The sequence below is a fragment of the Henckelia pumila genome, chromosome 3, assembly GCF_033568475.1.
Source record: "Henckelia pumila isolate YLH828 chromosome 3, ASM3356847v2, whole genome shotgun sequence".
Lineage (NCBI taxonomy): Eukaryota > Viridiplantae > Streptophyta > Magnoliopsida > Lamiales > Gesneriaceae > Henckelia > Henckelia pumila.
In genome coordinates, this window is record NC_133122.1 from 191,988,836 (window position 1) to 192,015,734 (window position 26,899).

General features: G+C 39.2%; 1 protein-coding gene across 1 annotated transcript; it reads right to left on the reverse strand.

Moving 5' to 3' along the window:
* Window positions 1-16,723: 16,723 nt before the first annotated feature.
* Window positions 16,724-18,764, reverse strand: LOC140890242 (uncharacterized). Its single transcript, XM_073298001.1, has 2 exons — window positions 18,149-18,764; window positions 16,724-16,743 (listed from the first exon to the last, which is right to left on the reverse strand). Exons 1-2 carry the CDS (start codon window positions 18,762-18,764, stop codon window positions 16,724-16,726), a joined length of 636 nt encoding a protein of 211 aa, XP_073154102.1.
* Between the last annotated feature and the right edge of the window lie 8,135 nt (window positions 18,765-26,899).

Genomic DNA, 26,899 nt, shown 5'->3' on the forward strand with positions numbered 1-26,899 from the left:
TAACATTTGGCCTTGAGATCATGGTCCAACCATTTCTCTAGTTCGGCCAACCTTTCGGCAGTTACATCAGCCGAGGCTGTTTTCGGAGAAGCCTTTTCTAACACTTAGAAAATTTTTTCCGAACTCATGACAATCTTTACTTATGGAACCATCCTGTATAGATTGCGCCAGAAAATTTGTTTTGTTCGAGAATTGAAACATGTGGATTACGAATTCATTGTAATGAAATACTGAGACGAAACAGACAATAATCGATGATTTGCTTAATAATTTACTAAGACATAAAATAGGCGAAATTTATTTTATGAATCTCACTCCCACTATTTTAATGATTTCACTACCCTCTAGTGAAAACGAGAAACATTTTCTTTAGTGGGAACATGGAGTCCAATTGACAAACTATAGTCCCGAATAATATCAGCCAACCACAATTTTCAAAAGGTAGAGCCCAATTGCTTCCAAAGCAACCTCCATGTTTTTACCTCATGTCCAATAAGGGCCCAATAATATGACGCCGTTTATTGTGACATGTCAAGATGACCCATCAATATCAAGTTGTGATGGACGGTCGCCATGTGGATCCCCAATAATATGAGCCAATCCCATGGGAGTTCCATCCAACTTACAACATGTGTCGATCCAATGTACAGCTTTCCGACGAACGGGCCCCCCCAATAATATGAGCCGGACCGTATCCGCGGGTAGCATCTCATACATTGATCGTTGATGGAAGGTAGGAACATTTAAACAATATTTAAATTTCCTTTATTTATCTTGATATTAATTTTAAATCATATTTAAAATGAGGGATTTTAATTTTGAAAATTTGTCTAATCATTTAAAATTTGTATGCTTGCGGGATTCATACAATTTAGTCTAAACATGCATACAACGATAATATCATATATTATATTTTAGGATGATCGATTCCATTACTAATCGACCCGTGGTTGCCAATCACGAGTCTAAGTCCAATCCTAGGTGATATGCAAGTATGCAATGCAATCCTATTACATTGTGCTTCCAATTTACATTTCTTCAGTCTTTATTGTCTGCTGGGCCCACATTCGTCTTCAAATCTTCATCTCCCACTAAGTATAATGTATTTACAATAAATAACTATGATAAGTAGGGGATACATTTTAAGGGGTGGGAACGGGCCATAAACCAGACCCACTTTTATTACATATGACAATTCATATTGGGCCATAAACCAGGCCCATTAATAAATCCAACAACAATAAAAACAAATGTAAATTCCCTAACATACACCTACAAAATTGGTCATGGTAATCGATCATCCTTATCCAATAATATTTAATTCAAAATTAATTTATTGGATAACATGCAATGACAATTAAATTAAAAAGGATAAAATCATATTCCATATATAAAATCTTATTTTACATACAAAATCATATTTTACCTTTTTATCAAATAAAATCATATTTTACATATAAAATCCAATTTTATACATAAAATCATATTTTACTCAATATTTCCATAAGATCATATCTTATCATCAATTGTACCAAAAATAATTAATTTCATAAAATCTGATTTAACAGATAAAATCTATAAATTTTCCAAAAATTCAAATTTATCCAAAAATCAATTTTAAAATTTTTGGACTCGAACAATTCGATCCGACGCCTCGTGGACCAATCAAAAACAATTTTCGATCGGACCAAAAATAGAATTTTAACATATTAAAATTTTAATTAAAAATAAAAATTAATTTTCCCGGGCCGCCCGGGACGATCCCGGGCAGCCCGCGCCCCAAAAGGGGCTCGGGCCGGGAAGCGATCAAATCGCTGCCCATGGGCAGCGATGGACTCGCTGCCCTTGGGCAGCGATCCAATCACTGCCCTGGGCAGCGATCCAATCGCTGCCCCGGGTTTGCCCATTAATTTTAAATTTTTAAAATCCTTTTGTTTCAAAAAAACCAAGGCTTAAAAATTTTGTACAATCGATTAATTTAATCGCTTGATCTGAGCAACCTGGCTCTGATACCACTGTTGGAAAACGGTGTTCAGATCAATCACAATTGATACCCGGTGCAGCGGAAGTTTTAAAATTTTATATGGAACGATTCCATATTATGGGTATCAAAACTTTACGATTAAATTGTGCATGTAAAAATTAAATAACAATTAAATTTTTACCTTGAATCTCGAAACGAGATTATGGACACCAACAGATAACTCTGCTCTTGTTGTATATCCCAGGAACTGATGGACGAACAATTCTTCAATCAGGTCCACGAACAGAATTCGAATCCCTCTGATAGATTGCACTAGAAAATCTATCAGAAGTTTCTACGAAGAGAATTAACGAATTTGATCCGTTAAACTAGACTGCAAATTCGAAATTCACAGACTGGATTTTAGAGAGAAAAACACAGAGAGGGGGGCGGCCACTCTAGGTCTCAAAACCCTAGTGTTCGAAAATTATGAGACTTATGTCTAATTTCTGCACTGCAATAACTTATTTATAATGTGGGCTGCTAACAGCTTAGGGCCCATTAGTCATAAGTTAAAGTCTGACAAGCAAAGTCTGCATATTCAGAAATTAATATAAAATTCATCGTGACTCAGATTGATAAACCAATTTCACCAATGTGCACAGAAACCATTTCTGCATCTTTTAAAGTCAAGATAAATTTTCTGAATCCGAATTCAGTGATTTTCAAAAATGCCCATCCCTATGTCATTTTAGGAAATCTTACTCTTCTACTCTGATATAAGAAGTCCTACTTCTTTGTTCATTAAATTTAACTCTTTAAATTTAACTATCTCAACGGGAATTAGAAATCCATTACTTGTGTGACCCTCAATGGTTCAGGGATACAGCTAGCCGTGGGCTCACAACTCCTTGTGACTCGGAACAACAATTTCCGACTTGCCCATCGAATCATGGTAAGAGCGCCTAGCAACATCGCCCCATGATTCCCTAGGTATCACTGATAGTGCCTGCAAGAACCAATAGATTTTGGTTAGCGTACAGTACGGTCCCTTCATCCATATATCCCGATCGAATCAACAACTATTGGTAAATCGAGAGTTGTTCGAGATTCGATAACTATGCAATGCATCTTGAAGATCAAATAGTGACATCGCATGTGCTACTAAGAAACCATTTCTTAAAACACATCATGTACTCTGGCCAGAGATTCGTCACACTAATATCTCCTCAGATTGCATAGGATATCCACACTAGCAAGTATGTGGTGAATCCTTGACAACAAAGCATCGACTCTTATATGTGTCGTAACTGTACCCAATCCCGACACCTGATGACCCCAATAGAGTCGGTAAACGAGTCAAAGTACAGTACTAGCATATAGAGTCTCAATGATGTTTCAAGTAGTAAGGACTAATGGTGTACAACCAAAACCGCGGACTTTATCCACTCGATAAGTGATAACCACTTGGAAAGTCCGGATAGGGTAGTTCGATCATTCATCGTATGAATATCCATTTGCATGCTTTGAACATCTCTATGTTCCATACCAATGAAACGTGGTACTCGGCATCGCAAATGCTAGTCTCAATCTTGAGCGATCCTTATCCTTATTAACGGACGGCTCAATCGACTAGGAACTGTTTAGAATATACAGTGACTATAAGATGTGTTTCATGATAGCCATCCCCATGTGCCACCACATCTTACATACACTATAATATATTCAAGGTCTTCATCTAAACATCTTATAGTATGTCACAACATAATAATATGATAAAAGATAAAGTAAATGCCATTATAAAAGTGTAAATTATATTAAATAAAAGATTGTTTATACATAGAGTCATAAAAGCCCTTAGCCACAAGTTGGCTCACCGGGCACCCACTCTTTCATAAATTTCATACAATAAATCAAAGTCTAAATCGAATCTTAAATATGATGAGAAATTGTGTCTAATCATATATCACCAGTCCATAAAAATTGTAAGCAAATATTGAAGCCTTTGTTTCATATCGCAAATATATATCTCTATCGTAGAACCTCGAAAATAGAGACGAAATGCCTCCACCAGTCCCCTCAATTTTTCCTTAAATTTTTTAATTATATAAAAATAAAATAAAATAAAATAAACAAATATGATTTTATCGTTCTTTAATTTTTCTCAAATAAAAAATCTTATAAGAATTAAAATTAAAAATTTCCAAATATTTTCAAAGCATAAATTCTAATCGCTTTCCCAAGTCCCAACATCAACTATATATTAACCCAATATAAGATTCTTCCTTATTTTCAATTATGGAAGATATCATATTATTATTGCTCTTTTATGTGACTAATAACAATATTCTAGTGTGTTAGCTCGTAAGTTTATCTAGTGCATGTGTACGAAAGAGTAACGACTAGGATTTCATTGTCATATATAAGAATAAATAAATAATAATGTAGGACCAAGTACTTATTGTTTTAACAAGAATTATAGTTGGTTGTAATGATGCAATTCAAATATTTTAAATCGACAGCAACACAAGCATCATAGTTCGATCGTTCTACCTAACAAATACAATTATTGTACCTCATCAACAACAATCTTCTCGATTTAATTTCCAACTTATTATTGTTTCTCTTTTAACTTATGTACATGTCAATATATATATTATTTTATAAATCAAGTACTATCTATTTTTCAGAACAACACAAACACCCTTCTACTTGTTCACGAGTAGTTCCGCTAGCAAAAACACCACGAAGGAAGATCAGCATAGATGTTAATAGAAATTGGATTTACAACCATGAAAAAATGACATGAAATACTAATATGGCCATAATAGTGTGAGGAGGATCACTTACAATTAAGGCTTGTTACTTGTTAACGAATGAACTCGGCTCAAAAAATATTTAATTACTACGTGAAATTATTGAATCAAATACAAAATTGAACAAGTTGGAATTTTATTCGAGTTGAAATCAAACTCAAATTATTTTTTTCGATAGTTAATGAGCCGCACAATGTTGTTATGAGACAACATATGCTTAATTATGCAATAATTATAGGATGCAGGGCACAGTTGAGGAAAGAATGGAGGCAGTACAAGCCCGGAAGCAATGAATGATTTTTGGTGCACTAACTGATCAAGAAGTTCGTGCACGTTTTGAAGAACTTAAAAAAATGCTCTCCACTTAGACCATTCTATATATTGCAGAAGATACTTATTTGCGCTTGGGATTGTTGTGGATGCATGAATCGGTTCTCCTATTTATTTAAATTTCGACATTGATTGATCTGTCAGCTAAACTTGAGATTTTTGCCATTGGTGAAATCTAACATAAAAAAAAAAAAAAGGCTTTACTAAGCTGAAGCATAGCAGATCATATCTGTGACTGAGGTTACGAATTAATGTCATCTTTGTGAACATCAGAAGAGCTGCTTCTCTTATCTGGTTTTTTTTGGTGTACGTTAAAAGACTCTTCATCAAATTTGGATGGCCTAGGACTAGAGATCATGTTTCTTAGGCGCGGCTGCCCGAATATATATACAGTTTGGACCTTTACACAGTTAAAGAGGAGACTGTTTATGTGAGCCAATGAGTTCAGGTTCGCGCGCAGTTTTATACGTTTGCTAGCTGTACTTGATGCAGATTGGATATATTCATTGTAGATTTTAATCGATCTTCTCGTATGCATGGATTTTCGATCTTGCGGGGATATCTTTAGAATGAAATATGAGTTAAATATAATTTAATTTATCATCTTAATTGGTTTTTAATTTTTTTTTATAAAGCAATTTTATTTCTGTAAAATATGTGGATATAGCATGGACTAGCATTAATGTATGAATCTTTTTTATATTTTGCGGGGATCATGTCAATTGAACATAGAAGTACGATATTTGAGGTAACATATAACAAATTTATCCACGTACGAAATTGTTTGGTCTAGAAAAAAAAATATTATTGATCACATCCATTAAATTTCTATAATGTAAGTAATATCAAATCAGCTATATGTCAAAAAAAAAAATCATATTAACACAATATATTTAACATTTATGCACGAGAAAATAAACACCAATATATATATATATATATGAAATCACTCTAATTTGGACATTTAATAAAAATAAATTCTATGAGCTAGCTAGGATAGAATCACCTTCTCTTATACTTTAACTTGTTATAATTATGTTTCTCCATTTTGGTATCGATCCTCTGTCTGCTCCCTTCCATGGCGGCCTGTAGAATCACCATACTCTCCCTCCCGTTGAGACTCTCATGAAATTGGTCCATAATATCCATTGTCACGTTTTTCACTATTATTTCCCGTCCTTTCCAGCCACAACTGATCCACACAGAGAATTCAACCAGTTTCCCAGTCGCTGCGGTTGCCACAGTCGCGTAACTTAGATCTACACGATCGGAGCACTGCAACATATCATAGTTAACCGCGATGTTAATGGCCCGTTTGGTGGACAGGTCGATCACAATCCAGCTTACACTCAAGTTTTCTTTCGTAAGGTACATGGATGTGCGGTCATCGGTGTCGTATTTCAATGGCGTAATCGGTACCGTCTCCAAAAGGCTCCGTTTCAAAGGACTGCTGAGAAACTCATCTGATACGGTTTCCGTTTCCAGGACTTTGGAGAATATCACCTGATCGTCGTAGTAGATATCGACCGCGGATATTAGTTTCTTGGTGTCTGATAAGCAGGTTAGCCTCGGAAGTCGGTAGCTGGCGGAGAGAGAGCAGTCGGAGTAGAAAGAGCGGTAGGAGGAGGAGATGGCGGCAGTGTGATACTCGACTCGGCTCGACTCATTTGCACCCCTAGACGCAGCTCCAAAGATGAAGTAGAAAGAAATAAAAAACTTTGAAATTGAGTTCCCCGAATATACCTGAGAATACGGAGAACAGCAGCCCAATGAACTGTAGTTGGTGCAGTGACAAACTGACTAACCACATGAACAGCATGCGCAATATCTGGATGAGTCACGGTGAGATAAACCAAACTCCCAACAATAGTTCGGTACAAACTAGGATCCGACAAAGGTGGGCCATCACACGGTAAATACCGAGCATTAGTCTCAAGAGGAGTATCAGCAACTCTATTATCAGTGAGACGTGCACGCTCAAACAGATCAGATATATACTTTGAATGAGATAAGAGATAACCCTTTGGCGAAGAAGCGACCTCAATGCCCAGAAAGTAGCGTAGTATACCCAAATCTTTCATAGCAAAAAACAACGAGCCAACTCAGACTTCAAGGAAGCAATTTCATCAGAATCATCACCAGTAATTATCATGTCATCAACATATAATGATAAGAGAATACGACCTGCACTAGTACATTTAACAAACAATGCTGAATCATGATTATTAGGCAGAAAACCAAGCAAAGTGATAACTATAGAGAACTTCTAAAACCAAGCACGGGGTGCTTGTTTGAGACCATAAAGTGCTTTACGAAGCCTGCAAACTTCACCAGGTTGGTGAGGAACACCAGGAGGAGGTGTAATATAAAATTCTTCATGCAGATCACCATTAAGAAATGCATTCTTGACATCCGTCTGAGATATTCTCCATCAACAAATAGAAGCAACAACAATCAGAGTACGAACAGTCGTCATTTTTGCAGGGGCAAATGTTTCCTCATAATCCATGACATACTCCTGAGAATATCCTTTAGCAACAAGACGAGCTTTGTATCGTTCAATAGACCCATCAGATTTAGTTTTGATCTTATAGACCCAATGAGAACCAATTGTGTGTTTTTCTAGTGACAGCGGTACCAAATCCCATGTATGAGTTTGATGCAGAGCAGTCAGTTCCTCGGCCATAGCATTCTGCCAAACAGGGTTACGAACAGCTTCTCTATAGGAAACATGCTCAGATAGACAACGAACATATGTAATAAATGAAGCAACAGAACGAGAATAGCAAGAGTAAGCAAAATCTGGTAGCTTAGAAGACTTACGAACACGAGTAGACTGACGACGGCTAGAAGGATCATCCGCAACCTCAGGAGATGGTTGGGTAGTGACAGAAGCAGGAGGAGGTGTTGTAGGTGTCTCAGTACCAGATTCGGTTGAGCTACCAGTAGGGGTTGTTTGTGAAGCTTCTTCAGTATCAGTTTCGAAGGGATCAATGCAGAGAAGATCTAACTTTGTTATATTATGTGAACCAGCAGGAATAGAAAAGAATGAAATATGCTCAAGAAACATAACATGACGAGAAATATACAATTTTTGACTAACAGGATCATAGCAACGATATCCTTTTTGACCAACACCATAACCCAAAAAGACACACAGAGCAGACCGAGGGGCTAATTTATTACGCTCGACATGTGGACGTAGGACGTAGGACGAAACAAGTACAACCAAAAACACGCAAAGAGGAATAGTCAGGAGCATGTCCATATAATTTTTAAAAAGGTGACAAGCCTGAATTGTGTGAGGTTGGAATTCTATTAATCACGTGAGCAGTGGTAAGGATTGCTTCCCCCCAAAAGGCACTAGGAACACTAGCAGACAATAAAAATGACCGAGCTGTTTCAACAAGATGCTTATGTTTCCTTTCAGCTACACCATTTTGTTCAGGAGTATCCGTACAAGAGGTTTGATGAATAGTACCATCAGAAGCCAGTAAACGGGAAAATTCAGTCGAAGTGTATTCACCCCCCAAATCACAACGAAAGCACTTATGACACTAGAATGTTGAGTTTTCACAAGAGCTCTAAAGTTATTGAAAATAGTAAGGTAATCAGTCCTACGTTTCATAAGATAAATCCAAGAGTAACAAGTGAAATCATCAATAAATGAAACATAGTATCGTGACCCCCATTTTGTAGAAACAGGAGAGGGTCCCCACACATCAGAATGAATAAGATCAAATGGAGCAGAAGAAAATGAAATACTTTTATTAAACGGTAAAGCAGAGAATTTAGCCAGTTTACAACCACTACAATCAGAAATATCAGAACTTTTGAAAGATCCTACAACTCCTGTAGAAGCTAAAAACTGCAAACGCGACGCTGAAACGTGACCTAAATGAGAATGACACAAATAAAACTCAAAAGACAAACGACTCAAACGAAAAGAAGATAAATCCACACTCGAAGCTGCAACATCTGGTACTTTGAGATAATCCAAGACATAGAGTCCTCCTTGCCTACGTCCTGTCCCAATCAGCCTCTGAGTTTGCGTGTAGTAGCCCGTACCCGAAATCAGTGATTAAGTATTAATCAATTCATTAATCCTACTAGTTAAGAGTAAATGTGATTAAGGGAACTCTTAATAGGTTAACGGAGTCCGGAATTGGATTCAGAACACTTGAAAATGGTTTGAGGGTCATCGAGTTCGGAGGCTCCGAAGTCAAGGTTCGGACGGTCCGAAGTCAGGGTTCGGACGATCCGAAGAGTGGTTCGGACGCTCCGAATGTGCTGTCGACAATCGTCATGGATGACATCATTGTGTTGACGTAAGCAATGACGTATTTTTGGGTTTGAACAACCCGAAGTTGAGATCGGATGGTCCGATCATGTTCGGACGCTCCGAAGTCCAGTTCGGACAATCCAAACTCCGTCTATAAATAGAAGGGCCGAGATTCAAATTTAGACGCATCAATCACCTCTTCTCTCTCGATTCCTTAGCCTTCTAACTCAGATCTAGGGAATTCTAGGCGTCCCATTGGGAATCCGGAAGTGGCATAGCGATCCAGGCATCGTAGCGGAGCTGTGGCCTAGTTTTGAGCGAATCGACAGCAAAGGGCTAACGACGGACGAAGGTATAACTTTTGCTTTCTAAAAATATTTAGGAGTATGCTTTAGCTTAGTTAAGGCTTTTAGAGCGCTATAATGATAGTAGTATCATTTGGCAGTGTAGCGCGGATTATAGGCGTGGACCTAGGGCTGATAGCACTTGCCTAGTATTTGAGGTACGAAAGTACTGTTCGAGATATCTTGACTGAGTATGCATGTATTATGTGACTGCATGGTTTATATGTCATTGATTTATGCTGCATTCATTTGCATACTGAGCTATATCCTTCGAGATGTCTGTTAGTAGGGTTTTTCCCTATCCTGTTAGTGGTTGGACTTCCATCGATTTGGGTCCGACATATCCACTGGTATTATGGTATGGGAGCCACCTCCTGAAGCGACGGCACAGCGTGCTACATACCAGGGCCCGGTCTGTCTCTGTTATCTGATCCTTGACCTCGAGTTTATAGAGAGTTCACTTTGCATGCATGTATACTCATACTATCGTGCTGAGCATTTTATGCTCACGTCTCGTACTCTGTGTTTCTGGACACCCTATTCCATGGGGCAGGTTTGCGATTGGATGAGGCGGGTGGATCCAAGAGGAGCTAGGCAGTGGTTGGTCAGCTGGAGCTTCGCCTAGGTTTTATTCTGTTGTCATTTGAAATTAATACAACTGTTCGATATGGTTGTATAATATTTGGGTATTTACAGATTCCTTGCTTTGGGATTGTATATTGTTTATGGTTTCCGCAGTTTATTCTGATATCCATTTAAATAAGTTAATTGCATGCCTAAGTTCTGTTTAGTAGGTGATCCAGGTAAGGGTCACTACATTTATGGTATCAGAGCATGCAAAGTATTCTTGGGATTTAGATTCTACATAAAGATAACCGTCAGGTTAATTTTGTAGATGGCAGATCGTGACGACCAGATTTCTCATGGCAGTATTGGTGGGCGTTGGGGTGATGCCGACCGGGAGCCACGTCGGGAACGCCGCCATCGTCATCGAGATGAGGACCGTTTCAGTGTTCGTCGATTCTTGCAGATGGCACCTAAGCCCTTGGTTGGAGATGAGTCTCCGAAGGATGCGGAGAACTGGTTAGACCGTATGAAGACGAATTTTCAGACTTTCCAATGCACCGAGGAGCAGAAGATGGAGACCCTTGGTTATCTTCTGGATGGACGTGCGCGTAGGTAGTGGAGGTTTACTTCTGCACCTTTTGTTGCGGCGAGAGGAGTGGCCACCTGGGCCGAGTTCCGCACAGCTTTTCAGAAGCTGTATTTTCCTCCTGAACTCCGTCAGTCGAAGGCAGGTGAGCTACTGAGTCTGCGACAGGGAGCCATGTCTATTGATGAGTATCAGCAGAAGTTCGTTGATCTGCTATCCTATTTCCTCGAGATTGCCGACAGCTCCGAGATGAAGTATAATCTGTTCCTTCAAGGCCTTAACCATGAGATCCATGACCGTGTGGTGGTTGGTGACGACATGTCCTATGAGGGTTTGGTGAGCCGTTGTCACCAGGCGGAGGACAGCATTCGACGGAACAGGTCTTTCTCTCAGTCGAGACCTGCTAGTTCTTTGGGTCCCCGTACCCAATCTTTCAAGAAGTCTGGATCTATTTCTTCTTCCTCTGGCTCTGCTGGTGTTGTCCGTTTCGGAAGGAAAGACAAGTGTGATCACTGTGGGAAGAACCATCCATCCGACAAGTACCGTAGAGCTTCTAGAGCTTGTTTCCGTTGTGGGGAGACTGGTCATATATGGAGGGATTGTCCTTTATCTGGGGAGGCGGTTCAGGTTCTGGTTCAGGATCTGGTTCTCAGGCAACCGTTCAGCAGAGGTCGCAGGGACAGCCTGCTGGGAGTTCTCATTTGAGGCCACGAGCTTCTGGCCAGGTGTTTGCCCTGAGACATGATCAGGCAGTGGAGGAGAATGAGAAAGTCATCGCAGGTACATTTCTGCTTTATGGTATACCCGCTCTTGTACTTATTGACACTGGTGCATCTCATTCCTTCATTTCTGCACGTTTTGTTAAAAGGCATAAGTTACCATACATTGCACTAGATGTAGTGATGTCTGTTTCTACTCCGACGGGCCAATCTGCTTTGGCTAAGCGTCTAGTGATGGGTTGCCCTTTAGAGTTCGAAGGGAACATTCTGTTAGCGAATCTCATTGTTCTTGCGATGGACGACTTTGATTGCATTCTGGGAATAGATATGTTGACTACCTATCGAGCTTCAGTGGACTGCTACCAGAGATTAGTACGCTTTCATCCGGAGGGGAGTAATAGCTGGTTTTTCTATGGTGAGGGAGCGCGACCCCCGATGCCTTTGGTATCAGCTTTGAGAGCCTGTCGAGCTCTAGAGTCTGGCGGGGAAGGCTACCTTATCTATGAAATTGATTTGTCCGCTGAGAGCATTGGGATAGAGAGTATTCCTCTTGTAGATGAATTCCCAGATGTTTTTCCTGATGAGATTCCTGGTTTTCCTCCTGTTAGGGAAGTCGAGTTTGGCATAGAGTTGATGCTGAGTACTTCGCCTATTTCTCGAGCACCGTATCGTCTGGCTCCGTTAGAGATGCGTGAGTTGAAGAATCAGCTATAGGATCTTTTGGACAAGGGATACATTCGTCCTAGTGTATCTCCTTGGGGAGATCCTGTTCTTTTTGTAAAGAAGAAGGATGGGTCTATGCAGTTGTGCATTGACTATCGGCAGCTAAATCGAGTTACTGTGAAGAACAAATATCCTTTGCCTCGTATTGATGATTTGTTTGATCAGCTGCAGGGCACTTCAGTTTACTCCAAGATTGACTTGAGATCTGGGTATCATCAGTTGAGAGTCCGTGATTAGGACGTAGCCAAGACTGCATTCCGTACTCGCTATGGGCATTACGAGTTCCTAGTGATGCCATTTGGTTTGACTAATGCGCCGGCTATATTCATGGATCTGATGAACCGTGTCTTCAGGGAGTATTTGGACAAGTTTGTCATGGTCTTCATTGACGACATTCTGGTGTATTCGCGTAATACGGAAGAACATATTTCTCAGTTGCGGTTGGTACTGCAGACTCTTCGAGATGAGCAGTTGTACGCCAAGCTGAGCAAGTGTGAGTTCTGGATGGATCGAGTGGTCTTTCTTGGCCATATCATATCCAGGGAGGGGATTTCTGTTGATCCAAGCAAGATTGAGGCGGTGATTAATTGGTCGCGTCCGACGACGGTTGCTGAGATCCGTAGCTTTCTGGGTCTAGCAGGTTATTATCGTCGCTTTATTCTGAACTTCTCTCAACTAGCTCGACCTTTGACGCAGCTTACCCGCAAGAGTGTGGATTTCGAGTGGTCCTTCGAGTGTGAGGAGAATTTCTGTGAGCTTCGACGGCAGTTGACTTCTGCGCCGGTGTTGGCATTACCGTCAGGATCTGGAGGATATGTGGTGTACACTGATACTTTCCTTCAGGGGTTAGGTTGTGTCCTGACTCAGAATGGGCATATGATCACATATGCTTCTAGACAGCTGAAGCTTCATGAGGACAACTATCCAGTCCATGATTTGGAATTGGTAGCCATTGTGTTCGCTTTGAAGATCTGGCGTCATTATCTCTATGGCGAGAAATTTGAGATCTTCACCGACCATAAGAGTCTCAAGTATTTGTTCACTCAGGCGGAGTTGAACATGAGGCAGAGACGTTGGATGGACTTGCTTAAGGACTATGATTGCGAGATTAAGTACCATCCGAGAGCTGCTAATCTCACCGCTGATGCTTTGAGTCGCAAGGTGCGACTATCCGCACTTCAGACTTGTTCGATGTTTAGTGCGATCAGTGACTGTTGTACTTCAGGTTATACCTTCAAGCATAAGAAAGGTATGCATAGTATCCAGATGTTTGCGATATTATCTGAGCCAGCTTTGTATTCGCGGATTCGAGATGCTCAGATGTCTGATTCGAAGACCCAGCATTTAGCTCGTCTAGCTAACGAGGGTAGCTCGTCTGGATTTCATTATCAGTCAGATGGCTTTCTGTGTTTGTCTAGTAGGCTTGTGATTCCGCAGGATGTAGAGTTGCGAGAGGAGATTTTGTCTCAGGCGCATCACACTAAGTTGAGCATTCATCCTGGGAGCAACAAGATGTACAATGATCTACGTACTCGTTTCTGGTGGAAGGGAATGAAACGCAGTGTTTATCAGTTTGTTTCGAGATGTTTGGTGTGTCAACAGGTCAAGGCAGAGAACCGACAACCTGGAGGATTGCTTCACAGTCTGCCTATTCCTGAATGGAAATGGGAGTTTATCACAATGGACTTTGTGACCCATTTGCCGGTATCCCCGAGGAACTGTGATGCTATCTGGGTTGTGGTGGACCGACTCACCAAGTCAGCGCATTTCATTGCCTATAGTCGGGAGTACAATGTGGATCGTATGGCTCGGTTGTACATTCATGAGATCGTTCGACTTCATGGAGTGCCTGTGAGCATTGTCAGCGATCGAGACCCCAGGTTTACTTCTAGATTCAGGGGGAGTGTTCAGCGTGCGATGGGTACTACTCTCAGTTTGAGTACTGCCTATCATCCGGAGACTAATGGTCAGTCAGAGCACACTATCCGTACTTTGGAGGATATGCTTAGAGCATGCGTCATGGATTTTGGTTCAGCCTGGCAGGATCATTTGCCATTGATTGAGTTCGCGTACAACAACAGCTATCATACTAGTATTGGGATGGCACCTTTTGAGGCGTTGTACGGGCGACGTTGTTGTACTCCACTCTTCTGGGAAGAAGTGGGGAAGAGACAGGCTGAGGGACCGGAGTTTATCCAGCAGGCAGTAGACATTGTTGATCAGATCAAGAAACGGATTAAGACTGCACAGGATTGTCAGGCCAGCTATGCTAACACTAAGCGTAGGCCTTTGCAGTTCGATGTCGGGGAGAAAGCGTTTTTGAGAGTGTCACCTTTTCGCAAAATTCTCAGATTTGGCCTTAAGGGCAAGTTGTCTCCCAGGTTTATCGGTCCGTTTGAGATCTTGGAGAGCATTGGCGATTTGGCTTATCGACTAGCTTTGCCACCGCATCTTTTCAGTATTCACGACGTGTTCCATGTATCTCTGTTGCGACGGTATGTGGCGGATGAGTCTCATATTCTGCAGCGGTCTGAGGTTCAGGTGAGCAAGGATTTGACCTATGTTGAGAAACCTATTCGTATCCTGGATTATAAGGATAAGGTTTTGCGGAACAAAGTCATTCCTTTGATTTTAGTTCAGTGGCAGCGCCGAGGCACTGAAGAAGCTACTTGGAAACTTGAGGACAGGATGCGTGAAGACCATCCTGAGTTGTTTTAATTTCGGTTTGAGTTGTATTCAGTTGTAAACTCTGTAAGCGTTTGACTGGAATAAAGAATGTTTCTGATTTTTGTTTTACATTCAGTACTTAAGATCTGTTTTCGAGGACGAAACATCTTAAGTGGGGGAGAATGTAGTAGCCCGTACCCGAAATCAGTGATTAAATGTTAATCAATTCATTAATCCTATTAGTTAAGAGCAAACGTGATTAAGGGAACTCTTAATAGGTTAACGGAGTCCGAATTGGATTCAGAACACTTGAAAATGGTTTGAGGGTCATCGAGTTCGGAGGCTCCGAAGTCAGGGTTCAGATGATCCGAAGAGTGGTTCGGACGCTCCGAACGTGCTGCCGACAGTCGTCATGGATGACGTCATTGTGCTGACATAAGCAATGACGTATTTTTGGGTTCAGACGACCCAAAGTCGAGATTGTATGGTCCGATCGTGTTTGGACGCTTCGAAGTCCAGTTCGGACGATCCGAACTCCGTCTATAAATAGGAGGGCCGAGATTCAGATTTAGACGCACCAATCACCTCTTCTCTCTTGATTCCTTAGCCTTCTAACTCAGATCTAGGGAATTCTAGGCGTCCCATCGAGAATCCGGAAGTGACATAGCGATCCAGGCATCGTAGCGGAGCTGTGGCCTAGTTTTGAGGCAATCGACAGCAAAGGGCCAACGACGGACGAAGGTATAGCTTTTGCTTCCTAAAAATATTTAGGAGTATGCTTTAGATTAGTTAAGGCTTTTAGAGCGCTATAATGATAGTAGTATCATTTGGCAGTGTAGCGCAGATTATAGGCGTGGACCTAGGGCTGATAGCACTTGCCTAGTATTTGAGGTACGAAAGTACTGTTCGAGATATCCTGACTGAATATGCATGTATTATGTGACTGCATGATTTATATGTCATTGATTTATGCTGCATTCATTTGCATATTGAGCTATCTCCTTCGAGATGTCTGTTAGTAGGGTTTTTCCCTATCTTGTTAGTGGTTGGACTTCCATCGATTTGGGTCCAGTATATCCACTGGTATTATGGTATGGGAGCCACCTCCTAAAGCGACGGCACAGCGTGCTACATACCAGGGCCCGGTCTATCTCTGTTATCTGATCCTTGACCTCGAGTTTATAGGGAGTTCACTTTGCATGCATGTATACTCATACTCTCGTGCTGAGCGTTTTATGCTCACGTCTCGTACTCTGTGTTTCTGGACACCCCATTTCATGGGGCAGGTTTGCGATTAGATGAGGCGGGTGGATCCAAGAGGGGCTTGGCAGATGGCTGGGCAAAGGACAGTGAAGCAAGGAACTGCTGAAACTGCTCAAACAGATACGGATCCAAAGAGGGGGCAGCCACTGCATTACTGGACTGTGGTGGTCGATATGGAAACTGTTGTGGTTGAGTACCAGGTTTCCATGAAGCATTCTGAGGTAGCAAGGACGGCTGCTGAGGTCGTTGTTGCGGTGGTCGTTTCTGTTGCTGCGGCTGTGGTTTACCTTTGTTCAACAATTGTGGACATTGTGACTTCCAATGTTCCTTTTCTTTGCAATAAGCACACTCATCAGTAGAAATCTTCAAAGTAGACCGATTTTGGTTATGAGGCAGAGGGCGCTGTGGTGCGGCAAAAACAGATGGCGTGGAGGGGACATGAGTCCCCTTATCAGCTTCAGACTTAAAGCGAATGTAGTGACCCTGCATGGAATCACCTACTAACTGGCAACTAATAGCATGCATTAAACTTAATACAGCAACATACTTAACAGAGTAAGACATGCGGAAACAAAACCATAATTTACATATCAGCGTAGTAATATAATTCAGGCTTAATACTGTAGTGATACAACCAAATCGAAATCTTAAACAGTAAACATTATACAGCTATATCGAATCCTGCTGTATAATAAAATCCTCAAGGCTCCTGCTCCCTAGTCCTGCCTTGAACTACCAGCTCCGTCCATCCTGCGACCTGCCCCATGGAATAGGGTGTCCAAGATAACAACTAGGATGTGAGCGCTACGCCCAGTACATAGACATGAGTAAACATATGTATATAATGCATGCAACATGATGACTGGTACAGGATCATCTAAAAAGTCATGCTCAGAACCGGCGCCACATGAGTGCTGCCACCGCACGGATCAACCTCTGGGTGCAACCACACTCGTCTAGTACACCAGAGTAGACAGACATAAATGCCCCCGCCGTCGCGGTACTCTCAGTGACAGACTATCGAGTATAGAGCTGAGCGGCTCTATAATCAGGTATAACAAGGAATAGGCTCAACGTGTATATGCACATGACATATGAGTATAGAAAATGGTAAAGCATACATCATGCCATATAATAATGCCAAATCAATGCAACATATAAACATGTATACTCGCTGGCAATCTCAGTCAATGTGTACGTACCTCTAGGCTAGTTCAAGTATAATAGGATCTTAGATTCCAAGCCTATATTCAAAAGTTCACCGTATCACTACACAAGTTCTATAAGCCTTAACTAAGCTAATAAGTACTCCCAAAACTTAAATAGATTCCCGAACCATACCTTCGTCCGTAGTTAGCCCTTTGGAGTCGCTAGTCCCGGATGACTATAACCATATCTTGGTTATTCCAGAACCTCTATTATAACCGATAGGGCCCTCAAGTGTATATCTCACACTATATAACTGAAGAAGGAAACTCGGGAATTCGTAATTGAAAATAAACTCTGAACGGCCCTATTTATAGCCAAATTTCTCGGCCAGGATCGGAACTTCCGATTTCGGGATCAGAGCTTCCGATCCAGCTCATTGCGTGCATGTCTGCCATGCCAGGATCGGAACTTCCGATCTACGATCGGAGCTTCCGATCTGCTCTATGACCGACACTTGTCAAAATTCGCGACTGAGTCATCGATCATTTTTGATAGCTGGGGATCGGAACTTCCGTTCCAGGATCGGAGCTTCCGTTCCGATCGGAGCTTACTATCCGGCCCAAAATGAAAAAGCCCAAATTTTACTTCTGAAGTCCAATAACACTTCGAAATTGGTTAAATACCAACCCTTAATCATGTTTAACATATTATTATCTTAAAATGGTATCTGGGTTACTACAGCGAATCTCCTCAGCAAGCAATTCATGTACCACCAAATCAACGGAAGGAAGAGGACTATGATGCAAGATTGTCCCACGCAATCCTTCAAAATCATCACGAAGAGCCATCAAAAATTGGACCAGACGTTTTTCTTCTCTATGAGTGACGTAAGCCGAGAATGCTTGCAATTCTGAAGATTCTGTGAGTGCCAACTGGTCCCATAGTTTAGACATGGCAGAATAAAAATCTTGGATGTCCATATCTCTCTGCCGAAGAGCACGAATATCTGCTTCCAATTGATATTGTTTGGCAAAGTTAGACTGTGTGTACAATTTTGACAGATGATCCCAAACCTGTTTGGCAGTCTCATACTTGGCCAGCTGAGCACCAATGGAGTGTGTAACAGAATTATTGATCCACGTTATAATCTTCGCATTATCGGCCTCCCAAGTATCCAACGACTTTGCATAATCAGCAGCTTTGATGTCAGCAGGTTTAACACACACACCAGTAACATAACCCCACATAGATTTTCGCCGCAAGAAATTCTTCATAACATAGGTCCAATACGAATAATTTTTTCCATCCAATTGGACACTAATCGATTGAAGCGAATCATCTTTACGACCAGCCATGGTGACAACAAACAGTGTGCATGGACAACCAAATAGGAAGCAGAAAACCAAGTTGATGCGAGAACAAGAAAAAAAAATCAAAATACGAAGAGCGGAGAAAAACTGGAAGGACGATCCGCGAAAGCTGTGGACGAGATTAACAGTCCTACAATCAAACGATCGAAATCCATAGAGATGGAGGCTTTGATACCATGTTGAAATTAAAGGAGAGAAAACTAGGTTTTCTATATCATAAAAAATTGTGTATAAAAGTTACACAACAAGATGTTTATATAGTTAGATTAAATACAAGCAAACAATAAAAAGACTACTCTATCCTTATTAGCTAATAAATAGAAAAGCCTAATAATAATAATATAATCTAATATAATCTAACAGTATATATATAGGAAAGGCTAGGGTTCGATGAATTATAGTCGGACTCGAATTGTATATATCATTCTCATGAAGTTTAAATTATATATACCAAATTTAAATATTGCATAGATAATTAATGTTGGTTAAATATATTTTATGTTATTCTACAATTATCCTTGGATTGCAAATCTTTCAGTTTCAAACCCACTTTTGGGTTTTGTCTAAAGATAAAGAACTCTTGAATGGATTCAAGAATATATTAGTTTCGTCCTTGGTTGCTTCAAAACCCTAAAAGCAGGGATATATGGTCTTGAGATAAATTGTGCCCGGAGTGAATAAAAAAAATTGTTAATTTCATTACTTGAATAGTGTGATATATACATGTATAAATCAAAGTAAACCATAATATGTAATTAAAAAAAATATTACACATCACAAACGTTCCACATAGTTTCTCAAATGAGAACATATTCAACAAACAATATTATTTAGAACGCAATATTCTCGTATATTTTGAAGCAAAGTCATCATTTTTTTTTTACATTTTACATACAGTGAATAATTTTGCAATAATAAAAATATTTTAACTAAACTCGTATGCAATATAAAATAGTACTGAATAATGAACTAAAAAACGAACATACATAAACACACACACACACACACATACATATATATGAGAATAATAAACTAGTGTAATATGAATTAATAAAATAACAATGCAACAATCAATTATTAATTAGTAAATGAAAAAAATAAAAAAATGTTTCCTTTTTTTCAAATTTACAATCTGAGTAATAAGCATAGTTTAATTATATAATAAGTAAGAAAAAAAATTAACAATATTTCTATCTATAAAACAATGAATGCTCGTGTTTAGAGTAAAATGTTTGCAGGGTACATGAGAAAAGATGAGATTAAAAGTTAATAGCGTAAGAGAGTTTGTCGTGATTTAACCCAATACGTTCAAAATAAAGTTTTTCCATAAAAACCTACAATCAAAATTTTTTTATTTTGTTATATAATTTTTTATTAACTAAAATTATAAAAGTAATAATATAAATACTAACTTAAAATAATTCGCCCATCTTAAGATGAAGTCTTGGGTGGTCGCCCCATCCGTCCTACCTCAGGGTAGCGCCTGCCTAAAATACTGAAATATTATTTGAGAAACATAATGAGTCAAGAGATTAATGAGTTGACAATTTTTTACACGAAAAAGTAAAAAATTATATTGGATGATATATCACATGACAATATAATTGAATGCTTTGTTTCAAAAAAACACAAGAACAGTGGATTTTCGAATAAGTTATTTTGAGAAAGTATGTAAAATATCAATTAATGTTATAACTACAATGTTTTGATATTGACCTCCAGATTACATCTAAATATCAATTGAAACTATCAAGAACCGAGCATTAAAGAGGCAAACTGATCAAACCTCTCAAGGAAAGAGAAGAGATCAACTAAGTTGACCATCAACTGCATCATATCGAAAGAGAAGACGTAATGTGAAGACTCGGACCAACCATGAAGGGAGATGACATTTACATTTTGATTTTGAACCACAAACAAGGAATATTTCGAAAATATCATTTAGATTGGCTTTTGTGGGTAGTTAAACAAGACTAAAACCAATAAGGAAGGCTAATTTCAGTTTCAAGAAAACCAAGGGTCATGAATCACCATTATTTCATAATTATATCAAGACATAATGTCCATAATGCTAGGATTTAATGACCCTTCAAGCTCTTATACTGCACCTATAAATATACATCAGCTTAAGGGAGAAATCACACCCAAAAACGCAGCAAAACACCTCCCAAATTTCGATCATAAGCTCCTAAAATTTAAGCATTTCTGCAGTAGGTATAAGATCATCTTCCAGAACCTCTTTTGCCATTACAAAGATTATAATATGATCTTCACCGTTCACAATGTACTTTTGTATGATATACATGTTCTATCCACATTTCAAATCAATTCAACGGTTAGATTTTGGTAAAAGGTCTTCTCAAGAATACTGCATAGATTCTAAGTGAGAAGAGAGCAGCTTCTGTTTTTTGTCCGGAAACCAATCCAAATTGCAACAAAAGTCAATCTCACCGTTCAGAATTTTTTTCTAGTCTCTATAAACGTTTTTTTTTAAAATTTTCATGACGATCCAACGGTTCAACATGACGCAAACGCTTCTGCAAGATGACTGGTTATCAAGAATATGCAAATCCGAGAGCTCTCCTATTTTTGAGCAAGAAGTGCAGCAGATCTCGTACCCTTTTCTGACCAATTTCAAAGCCAAACAAGGGCCTAAATTCCATCCAAGAATCACACAAGGAGCTACTACCCAAGACCGACTAGATACTACAAATTTAAAGCACCAGATTCTGCAAAAGTTCGAGGATTTTAAAGCTTTCATGTTCGATCATGTCGAAAAGTTTCTTTCACATTTTTAATCTAGTTGAGCAAGTTAAAAGACTACCGAAACCTATTTAAGCATTAGAGGTAAGTGGGCTTATATATATGTTTTAAGATAATGATGTTCTTGATTTTGAAAACTTGATCGTGCATTCCTCGTTTCATGTCCTTTGATTTCGTTTCATGTTTCACTCTGTATTATTCCTCTTTTATGCTATGAGATCTTGAAATGCACTGTTATGATTTGAATTAAGAAATGGTAAGGAAATTTCCAAAAATATGATAAGATATGATAAGACCCTGATGCGGTGGGTTATAATAACTATTTAAGGCCTCGTTCCCTTAGAGGAATAACAATTAGGGACTGATCAGTAGTCACCATTAACGAGATGAATAACAGTACCATGTATAAGTTATGATTCAGTTATGATATGTCTTGATTCTTTTTTCGAATTATGTTTGTCTCCTGTATTTACTTCTGTTGCGACATGTTCTGGAACATGTCTCCTTTTGAATTCGTATAACGTATATATATTCGATATTTGTGTGTACAATTAGCCCCTACTTGTGGAGTGTTTTTCAAAACACTCACCTCTTACTTCCCTTCCTAGATACGAGCGAAGATCAGTTGGAAGATGATGAACTACACATATTTTGGGGTTGGTGATCAAGTTCAAGATATGGAAATTAGAGAATATATTAGTCTTATTTATTACTACGTTATTGTTTTCGCACTTTTTGTTTTTCTCTGTAAAAATAGTTATGGTTTATGAAATATACTAGTTTTTGGCAAGATTTGTACTACGAGGCTTGTTGTTTCAATGTTAAATTGTTAACAAAGCCAATGGCGTGACACATAAATTGAACTTGGTCATAATAGAACCAGTCTTACTCAGATATTAGAACAGTTGAGCAGAGCTAAATTGATAAAATAAAGAAAAATGGATTCAGTTTATCAAACTTAACTCAACTTACGAAAAAAGCGCAGAAGTAGAAATACATCAGTGTACGATGTTTCCAGAGAATGTCGCGGAAAATACAAGCTGACGCCAATAATTTGAATTTGAATAATGTCATTATCTGTCAAGCATAAATACCTATCTTTGGGACACTTCAAACATCCGGCTGCTTGAAAAAATACTCGCAATACTATCAGAGATAATCTGAGCACATCCAGTCTACCCATACACAATCATCCGAGGAAAGAAAAAGCTTAGAAAAGAACATCTTCAAAGAGCCGAAGAACACTAAAAAGAACATCTTGCATAATGAAGAATACTAGTGCTAAGTGTTGAGATTAAAGCTGTGAAATAGCACACTTGTTGTATCAATTGAGGTGCTGCAAACCTCTTTTGTAACTAAAAGTAGTCGTGAACTGTGTGTTCTTGAGTTTCTAGGAGTTCTGAGATAGAGAGTGTGTAAGTCCTAGTCTTAGAGTGAGCTGTTGCAATTTGATTGTAATAATCAAAGTTTTCTAGGGTGAATTCTTCCGAGGTGGAAGAAGAGTTTACGTATGAGTCTTTGAGATATCTGTGTCCTTAATATTTCTTGTTCATCACTCACACACACAATCCATCACTTTACAAGTTTAAATCTGTTAGTTGACATCATTCTGCACAATATAATTGTTTGCCAATTAATATTTGATAAACCTCAACAGAACCAAGTCAAGGAGTCTTCAAGGATCAAATGCTTCAGTGATTTGCATTATCAATTTATTCAGTAGTTTCAAGTAACCCAAGTCAGCAAAGAATGATCCTATCAAGTGATATCAGAGCAAAGATTTTTCTCGTTTCTGAACTTCTGAACGTAGTAAGATGGACACATTTGGAATTATGACCAAGAGTTTCTGGAGTGCAACCATTGACAACTGCTCTGCCAAAAATTTAGAGACATGTTCAACAACCAGAAATCTATGGCAGCAACTACTAGAAACAAGTGATGAGGAAATCAAAGCAGAAAATAGCACGAGTCCATATATCGAGTCTAATGGAGAATCCTGCTGCTCGAATGAAATCACAAATAATGATGAAGAAAACTGCTTCATGGCTCTTGAAGATCACTCATGCAAGCAAATAACAAACTTCTGAGCAACCCTCCATTAACTCAAATAAATTTACATGAGAAGAAAATGGTTAAATTGACCAACCTTAACTGAACCAAGTCAAGGAGTCTTGAAGGGTCAACTGCTTCAGTGATTTGCATTATCAGTTATTCGGTAGTTTCGAGTAACCCAAGTCAGCAAAGAACGGTCCTATCATCCATCCCGATATCTAGTTTTCAATTATATATAATGAATTATTTTGATTCCAATATTCAACTATTGTTTCTCAATATAATCACATTTCAAGTTAATGCAAGAGACTCTATTATTTAAATTTCATCCAAGACCTAATTATCTCAATACTTATTACCACCTTTGCCATGGCCCTGTCCGATCTCTACCACAACAATTTTCCGTCACTAAAATTGTCCCCAACTCATTTCTCTTATTTAAGCTGCGCATGCTACATTCTCTCTACGGTTTTTTTAACTGTTTATAGCAAAATCCAAAAAATATTTTGTGTTTAAAGTAATTGTGGAGAATTTTTGTTTCCACCGTAGCAATTCTACTCAACCTGTAACGGCCCACTGTATCAAGACGGGTCTTTTCAGCGTGCTTATGTCCTCACTCACACGCACCCTGAGAAACTTTCCAGGGGGTCACTCATCCTATAATTTTCCCAAGTCAAGCACGCTTAACTTTGGAGTTCTTATGTGATGAGCTTCCGAAAAGAAGATGCACCTTCTTGATATGAATAGTACATATGAAATCTTTTAAGCCCTCCTCAACCATGTAGTCCCATACCTACACAGTCTCAGAATCTCTCTCATTCCGGCATGAGATCGGTTCATTCATGTCTCCCTCCGCCTAGAAGCCTACCAGGAGCCGCTCATTGTCCGTGCAACCTCTTGGCACCGGCGATCACTCCCTGCCTCTTCAGCCCCGGGCGTCACATGCCCACCAGCTTCCGCTTGGTTCATCCCCGAACCATACCGTACTAAGAGAGGTCGGCTCTGATACCATTTGTAACGGCCCACTGTATCAAGACGGGTCTTTTCAACGTGCTTATGTCCTCACTCACACGCACCCTGAGAAACTTTCCAGGGGGTCACCCATCCTATAATTTTTCCAAGTCAAGCACGCTTAACTTTGAAGTTCTTATGTGATGAGCTTCCAAAAAGAAGATGTACCTTCTTGATATGAATAGTACATATGAAATCTTTTAAGCCCTCCTCAACCATGTAGTCCCATACCTACACAGTCTCAGAATCCCTCTCATTCCGGCATGGGATCGGTTCATTCATGTCTCCCTCCGCCTAGAAGCCTACCAGGAGCCGCTCATTGTCCGTGCAACCTCTTGGCACCGGCGATCACTCCCTACCTCTTCAGCCCCGGGAGTCACACGACCGACGTGTAGTAAAAATAGAGTCATGCCATGGGAAACGGCGAGACTTAAAAAAATGGGGAAAGTCGATGTTGCCTACACCGGCAGTGCCCATAACCATTCAAATGTCGACATCTGGAATTTAATTTTGAACCTTTTAAAAAAACATTGAATTGGGTTAATTTCTCGAAGGAGCCGCTCAACTTCTCACTTTAAACCCAACCATGGTTAAAGGCTAATTTAAATCTAAAACAATTCAAATCTTCAAACCATTTCTCCTCGGTCATTCTCGTGAAGGTCATCAAGATCCACTCCACTGGTGACCCGCTGCTGCCGCCCAGATCTCCTCCCTTTCACTCCCTCCGTCCCGGACTCCGACACTGATGCCCGCCGCTAGCTTAATTCCTCCAGTGACCGTTATTGCTGCACAGATCTCGGCCCTCGACTGCGTTGTTGATTCATTCTCTTCTCTCGAGATATCTGGTATTTCCATCCCTACGTCTTCTTGTTTTTCATTTTTTCTTTTCTTTTTTACTTTTTCGAGTTGGATGCATTTGTTCTTGCTTTTACTTTCTGTTGTAGAAAGAGTCTTGCAATATTTGCACTATGTTGCTTCGTAATCATCATGTTACATATTGGCTTGTGTTTTTTTTTCACCATTATGACAACATGAAGCATAAGCATTGATCCATGATGACATAATGTTCTTTGATGTATAAGTTGGTTCGGTGCATGAGCTCATGAGCACGATGTTGGTGTTTGTTAGCTTGCTTTTTAGCATTTATCTTGTGAAATGTGAGATGGTTATTTCTCATAATAGAGTTCCAAGTTTCGGGATCATGATTAACAACAAATGCTTGGATTAAAGGTTATGCTGATGCGAGTGTATGTTGTCCATCAAATTTGTCTTCTATTTAATCAAGTTAATAGCCAAAGTTTTTGTTGTGATACTTCGTTGTTGATGGATTTTCACTTATCAAATTAGATACTAAATCAATCCTTTAAAACACGATGACATAATTATTGATGGAAATCATACTAACCACACTATTTGCTTTTGGTTGGAAGACTATCAGAGCGTGCACTTGCAGTTGCATACCTAGCTAGATCAATTGCTTTTGATATACTTCTATTTATTTAAACAGTGTGTCACTCAATTTTTAGTTATTTTTAATGTGATTATTATTTTTTCTTATCAGGGAAAAATGTACCTTCTTTTCAAAGGGGAAAATATTGGTGTTTAGGGGACTTGGGTAGGAATACATGCTGAACTCAACAAATTTAAAGTGCTTTATACTAGAAGTTCTCAAGTAGAGAAAAAACGATAATTGCTCGTGAGGAATATGTGAAAAAGCGGCATCCAACTATTTCATCCAAGGCTAGTGACGACAAAATGGATGCTTTGCAGATTGCAGAGAAAATGGATGCGTCAAAAAAAAGTTTCAAGAGATGTGATTGAATTAGTTAGAAAATGTAATCCTAGACCGGTTCAGTGCAATTAGTTTTTTGCGAACTTTAGGTGATTGTAAAGATTAGCATCTCATATTTGCACATTTTCGTCTATGTAGATTGAACGCAAAGTCGACGATCATCGTTTGCTTTTGAATTTGGTGTTTATATATAACTGTTGGTTTGGGACTATAATATTGTTGGTTAATTAATTAGCATAACTCACTTAGATTTCTTACGAAAAAAATGCAATGCAAACGAGTAATTTTGAGATTTTTTCCCTCAAAATTTCCAGTCATTTGTAGTAATATGTGGCCATAATTTAAACAAAAAACTCAAATAAAATTTGGATTGAATGTAACTATTGGCATTGTGACAATATTTGAAAATGGTTTTCTCAAATCAAACCATAAATAACTAAAAGAAAAAAACTAAATAACAATCGATGGTTACATTGTCTGCAATATTAATACACATTTGTTT